Source organism: Brachycentrus maculatus, unplaced genomic scaffold (genome assembly GCF_059751285.1).
Source record: "Brachycentrus maculatus isolate JH-2025_06_01 unplaced genomic scaffold, ASM5975128v1 h1tg000613l, whole genome shotgun sequence".
Taxonomy (NCBI): domain Eukaryota; kingdom Metazoa; phylum Arthropoda; class Insecta; order Trichoptera; family Brachycentridae; genus Brachycentrus; species Brachycentrus maculatus.
Genome location: NW_028281351.1, coordinates 1 through 6589, shown reverse-complemented (window position 1 = coordinate 6589; position 6589 = coordinate 1). Strand labels below are relative to the sequence as shown.

The 6589-nt window shown below is 33.0% G+C and overlaps 1 protein-coding gene across 1 annotated transcript; it reads right to left on the bottom strand.

The window, feature by feature from the left end:
• Window positions 1-1918: 1918 nt before the first annotated feature.
• On the bottom strand, window positions 1919-6506 carry LOC148301086 (UDP-glycosyltransferase UGT5-like). The gene is made up of 4 exons (XM_088273838.1): window positions 5559-6506; window positions 4398-4620; window positions 3045-3264; window positions 1919-2274 (listed from the first exon to the last, which is right to left on the bottom strand). Exons 1-4 carry the CDS (start codon window positions 6399-6401, stop codon window positions 2004-2006), a joined length of 1557 nt encoding a protein of 518 aa, XP_088129964.1. The 5' UTR covers window positions 6402-6506; the 3' UTR covers window positions 1919-2003.
• Window positions 6507-6589: the final 83 nt, after the last annotated feature.

Here is a 6589-nt window from a genome sequence, read left to right as displayed (position 1 = left end):
CCAAGCGCATGAAATCGTGGGTCGACCTTCCTGAACTAACAACATCCGCCAGACTGGATCGCTTCGAAAAAAAACATGTTGCGTGTTTGGTAGGGATGAAAACTGGGAGAAACTGTCGCTACCATCAACAATCGGTCAAACTCAACCAAACTCTGTACGACAACAGGCCCAACTGCCAGCAATGACACGACTAGCTTGTTTTTCTCCACGACAACGCATCGTCGCACAAATCTAGACTCAGCCCAACCCCCTTTTTTAAGAATACACTGAGCCTCTTTCGACTAGCACTTGTTTTCGTCGATGACACATGTGCTTGCTGAACAACGCTCCAATTCGTATGAATGCGTCCGAAAACGACTTGAGTACGAGTTGACTACTTTTATTGGGAAAGTATCTATAACGTGCCAAAAAGATGGAAACTAATACTTCTTATACTTCAAATATACCATTTTTCTATTGTCATGAAAATGTCTGTGTTTGTATAAGTAAAAAAACGGTAATTTTGGGGTAAAAGACTTGGTGTATATATAAAAACCAGTATTATGACGATACTTGGCTCTATTTTAACACACTCAATAGGCAAAGACCTCTATTTTTATATTTTTAACAAACATTGGAAAATTAATAAACACATATTCTTTATCCATGTTCGCTTTACCTGGGGGGCAAACATGGGTGAAGAATGATAATATATAAGAATAAATTAATCCGTCATGCGCCATTTCCTTCCTCCCAAGTCAGTCTAGCAAACAAATACGAGAGGTTAATGCTCTCAGGGCGTCACTCGACCCTGTCCATTTTCTCCGAAACATGTTAGTGGTGGTATTTTATAAATATCTCAACACAGACAAATAAATGTTTTAGAAGGGTTAATAAATGCCACGATTATCCCTCCTCTTCCCAACACAGATTAAAATAAAATATATTAAACAAAACTCCACAAATTGATATATAAACCTAACTAACTAACCAACTAACCATCACGCTGCGTTCCCGCAGGGGTAGGCAGAGAGAATCGAACGCCACACCACTCTGTCTTTGCAAACATTCTTTGCCTCTTCTACATTCATGCATCTCCTTATACATACCCGACGATTATAACGACTCCTGACCCGGCCGCTTTCAAGTATTTGACATACCTGATTGTGCCAAGTTTTCCTCGGTCGTCCTCTGCTTCTTTTTCCAACTACATTCGCCCCATAAATTTGTTTAACCGTTCTTTCTTCACTCATACGCTCCACATGTCCAAACCATCTCAACACACCTTTCTTAATTTTATCGATAATGCTTATCTCAGCCTTACATTCTTTCCTTATTTCATCATTCGAACATCTATCAAACATCGTTTTGCCACACATTCGTCTGAGGAACGCATTTCGACTGCATTCAGTCTGCTTTCATCCTTCTTTTGCCAACTCCATGCTTCGCTTCCATACATAAGGGTTGGAACCAGAACTCCATTGTGTACTGCCAGTTTAGCTTCCGCTGATAGATTTTTATTTGTTAAAACTGATTTTAGTGCACCATTCAAAACCTTTTACATAATAATCAAGGTAATTAATAAATGCAGCTTCTATCTACAAAAACAAAAATGTAATAGATCGATGTGGCTGAATTTAGTAATTCCAAAAATCAGTCTCACTGTAGCATTGAATACTGTTTACAGTCATGTCCTTTTAATATTAAATTTCTTAATTTGAATAATATTATTATTTTTTAAATTTAAAAGTTTACGACATACATATACATATATATGCTGACCTTACTTCTCATTTGGATCCAAGATTTGGTACAAAGGCACTATATTCACTGCATTCTATATGGCGCTTTTTAATCGTCCAAATGAATTATTTCACAAGTAGATATGAACATGTACCATACATACATATGATAATTTAATACCGATATCAAACATTAATTTTGAAATAAAGATTTATTTATTTTCGTTCACATGATATCAACAGACATGATTAACTCTACCTCTCTTTAATATGTTTTAAAAGTTATTCTTCTTTTTCCTTTGAAGAGCAAGCACAAACATTGAGTTTTGTAAGAAAACGTATGGCAAGAATTGTCGCCAATAGTGCTGCCAGCGCATACGCTATGACGTCCAACATACAGTAATGTGCGTAGGACATGTCCGCAGAAGGAGAACGAAGGTGACGTGCCCCCTTATGTCTCAGGACATACTCTGTCCACCAAACGGCCCTTTCCAGAGATGTCTGAGGTTGGTCGTACAGCTTTTCTCTTAGACTCTTTATGTTTTCTGGATGACTGTAATTAAAAAAATAAAAAAGACATTTTTAAAAATCATTTTAATATACGAGTATATCGTAGTCATACAGGAGAATGTGACCAAGTGCATTTTTTACAAAAACGTGATTATTGACTATTTGATATTTTACTGGCTTAATGTTACCCTGAAAAAATCCCAAAGCGATTTAAAACTTGGAAGTATAATATATTGACTTGTTAAAAATTACTAACCGCATTGATGTTTATTCTCTTGCCAAGCAAAAGTGACTTAAATGACCCTCCTGAACATTTTACGTTTTGTTAGTTAGTCACTTTCTCCTGTACGACTACGATATGTACTGGTTGCGCAAAATTAATCACCCTATCGGAAGATATTAAAAATTTTGCAAATGGCGTCGTACGTCAATAATATTTGACATACGTAAACTAGACAGCTGCAGTATACAAACAAATTGATACAACGGAAACAAATGTGTATCAACACCGGTGGCAGCCACTTGATCTGGGTATTATCCATTCTACCTGACATAAATAAATGTACAATTCCAATTGGTTGAAACATCTTCCGATAGGGTGATTTTGTGCCGCTCTCTTTCTCTCTCTCACACTTAATATAATATATATATATATATATATATATATATATATATATATATATATATATATATATATATATATATATATATATATATATATATATATATATATATATATATATATATATATATACAAATATATAAATACATATATACTGTTTTAAAATTATCATTATTTGATCCGTTACTAACCTTTTGTTTCCTACTACATCAATGATTGTCTGCTGTAAAATATCAGAAGTTAATGTTCTGATATCTAGGGCCTTACCGATACCAAATTTCTCAAAAAGTTTTACATTTCGATCTTGGTCAGTGAAGAAAGGTATACCGATCAACGGTACTTTGTGATGGATCGCTTCTTCGAGAGATTGTTGACCTCCTTGGGTTATGAAAAGTTTGACGTTGGGATGACCTGAAGGCAAAATGTTTTAATAAAAACACAAAATGATTACATTCCTTCATTCAGTATAATTCTATCGTAAAAAGCATAGACTAGCAGTTCTAAAATATTTTTAGTGAAGGAACCTAAAATTAAATAAACCACAGGGCCCTAAAATAAATAAAACCTGATTATTTCAATTATTTTTTTGACATCTCAACAAAGATGAAGAAGAATATGGAAGTATGGGCATTTACGGGGTTTACAACCGTCATAGGCTGGTTTAAGTGATTACTTTATATACGTATAACATTTACGCAATTCTACCCGTGGTTGACCACCACACTATTCAAATTCTTGGAACTTCTAATTATATTGATTAAATTCGAAACAAACTGTTTGAATTAACTGAAATTTTTCAGGAGATAAATATGATGAGATGCAAAAAGCTTTTTACTAGGCAGAAACGCTTTTATTTATTTTGTTCCTGTTTTTTTGTTCATTATTTGATTAAAATCTTTTAATTAAATAGTCACATTACCCACTACTGACTTGTACGACACAATAACATTGACATCACAACAATACAATACACAATATAACACTGTATTGATTCAACTATAAAATATGTTTCATTTAAAGTATTTACTGGAAATTTTATGGCTGCTTGTTTTGTCGAAGCCTTCGCAGAGGCTTTATTGAGCCCCATGGCTCCGTGGAACATATTTTGATAATTTCACATATCGCTCACTCCTTTCAACAACGTTGTAAATAAAAATAACTTGATTTTTCTGGAGATTGTTTTTAAAGTTAAAGAATATAATAAAATGTTTTATAAATAAATATTAAGCCACTTTTTACTAAGCAACAGAACTTTTTAGGTAAAACCTGAAGAGTTTTTCTCCATTTGAAAAATATTTAGGATATTAAAAAAAAAAAAACAATTTAACAATACCTTTTCTGCAAAATGCAAAAACAACACTTTCTGCCCTGTAGCGGGTAAATATGTTAAAAATATGCCGCTTTTGCTGGGATATAGTACATTTTCTGGGCAACTGTAAATTGTCGATTTTTTAAATATGACGTTGTTGAAAGAAGTGAGCGTTATGTATACCTATCATATGGGAGTTAATTATATCAAGAATCAAACAAAATATAATACTTACTCAATATATTATTTTGGGGAAACCATTTTGAGATGACGACATTTGGAGGTTTGTCCAGCAATGTATCATCTTCCCACTTCCATAATACTGTATAGGGTATGCTTTTAAAACAATCCAAAAATATTTGCCTATACTTCATAGGAAGGTGCTTGGATTTTACATTACTTCCTAAACTAAAGTATATCACACCATGGGCAGAGTCATCCAAAATTTGTTTTAATTCCTTAAATACCAAAATGAATGTTCATAATCCAAAACAATGATTATAATAAAAAATCATAAAAGTTTAAAAAAGTTCTGCTTTTTAAATAAATGAAAACAGTAAAATCAATTTATCCGTTGACAGGGTTTTCTTTTCAAAATCAAATAGGACGCCTTACAAATCAACTTGTATGTTTATAAAATCAAATTATACGTTTTACAAAACAAATAGGACATTTTACAAAACAAATTGGACGTTGTATTGTTTTTTTTTAAACTTAGATTTTATTAAACATAATTATTACTACATATATCGTCAGTATGAATGCCTACCAACATATTTTATTATTAAGTCTAGCATGTAAGTTAGTCATTTAGTTGGCAAGCCTGCGCTGCGCGTTGTCGTAGTCTGCTCGCGATGTGTACTGAAGTTTTCAGACAAGATTTTTAATACTTTATTGAATCATGAGTACCTTCTAACCTTTTTTTATAAAATACAAGAAAATATCCACTTTGGTTTATTAAGCGTCCAATTTGGTTTTGTAAAACGCCCAAATTAAAGTGAAAAAACCATTGTAATTTTTTTTTGGTTTTTGTCGTAAGATTTTGCGCGTCGGTACCTCGATGGTTGTATAATTATTGCATTTTTTGTTGCAAGAATAATATAGGTACTTTTTTTTTTTTGCAATTTGTTTCTGTTGTATATTTCATTTATAATATATTATAGGTTTTTAAAAAAGTTTTCTGAAGAAAAATATATTAAATTTATTGAATTTGTTGAGTATCATTATTGAGTGGTTGATAAAACATGAGAAAGAAAATAAAATTATAATTATTCGATACATATTCAAATTTTGGGTATAAAAATTACAATGTGACTGAAATTTGTGAATTTAAATTATGATTGAGAGATTTTTTGCGTATAATTGATAAGCGTGTAAAGTATTGACCTAAACTTACTTTTGGTAAAGGCTTTACAGGTTTGATGTGCATACTTCCCAAACTTATTACAGCCGGACCTAGCGGACGAATCCCCGCTATTAAGGGGTGACTATTCATAAGCCACAAATCTGCATCATTTTCTATTTCAATTGTACTTCTTACATTACTACCGATGTATTCTTTTGCCATTTTGTCGTAACCAACGGAGTTCCTCAAGAAATGATAAAACATGTTTGCTACATAAAGAATAACGAGATGGAGTTTTTGCAGAAAAGTATGATCTCCACCCAAATAAGGACTCATCACCTCTGAGTATAATAACGGGTGTGTTGGTATACCAAACGCCATGAAGTTGTGAAGAAAACCTCCCGATGATGTCATCGTAATCAGTGAACAATTAAATCGATCCTTGAAGGCTAAATAGCTCGAGGGTAGACTTTGAATTATGCAAAGGTCAAACTTTTCATTCGGATTTTTAATCAATTTCTGCATTACTGGTGAAGATAATTGTCTTTCTATTAATTTCAAAGACCGCATGTAAAGGTCCTCGACAAGTTTTATTTGGGACTTGCTCTCCAATTTGTATTGAACGAAGTTAATATTTTGGAACAAATCGTCCGAGTAGGAGACGTCGTGAACATCTATTTGGGTTAAGTTTTCGTACATCGCTTCTGCGTAGTCGACCGGATCCGGGGTCATCACGACAAGGTGATGACCTCTTCTGGCGAGAGCTTCGATAAGGGTTCTAAAGACTATTTGGTGACTTATAGATGGTACTGGAAACACACCTAGAATCCTCGCCCCGTCGCACAAACACACACATAATATAACGAAAACACTTTGATACAGATAATTTATCATAACTGACACTTACTGACTGATACCCGTTAACTTTGTTTGAAATTAATTTTAATAAGAATGTGTGATACTACTTCACACATTAGATGATGTACGATTCGATAGAATGAAAATATTAAAATTAACATATTTCAAAGTTCATACACAGCATAACTATTTGTACAGTGTTTCTTAAACTTTATTTGTCGCGA

Excerpts from the sequence above, each read along its gene's own strand:
- LOC148301086 (XM_088273838.1), bottom strand. The coding sequence starts at position 6,401 with ATGATAAATTATCTGTATCAAAGTGTTTTCGTTATATTATGTGTGTGT. Across the intron at positions 3,265-4,397 it reads TCCCCAAAATAATATATTGA|GTCATCCCAACGTCAAACTT; the intron begins GTAAGTATTATA and ends TTTTGCCTTCAG. Across the intron at positions 2,275-3,044 it reads GATGTAGTAGGAAACAAAAG|TCATCCAGAAAACATAAAGA; the intron begins GTTAGTAACGGA and ends TTTTAATTACAG.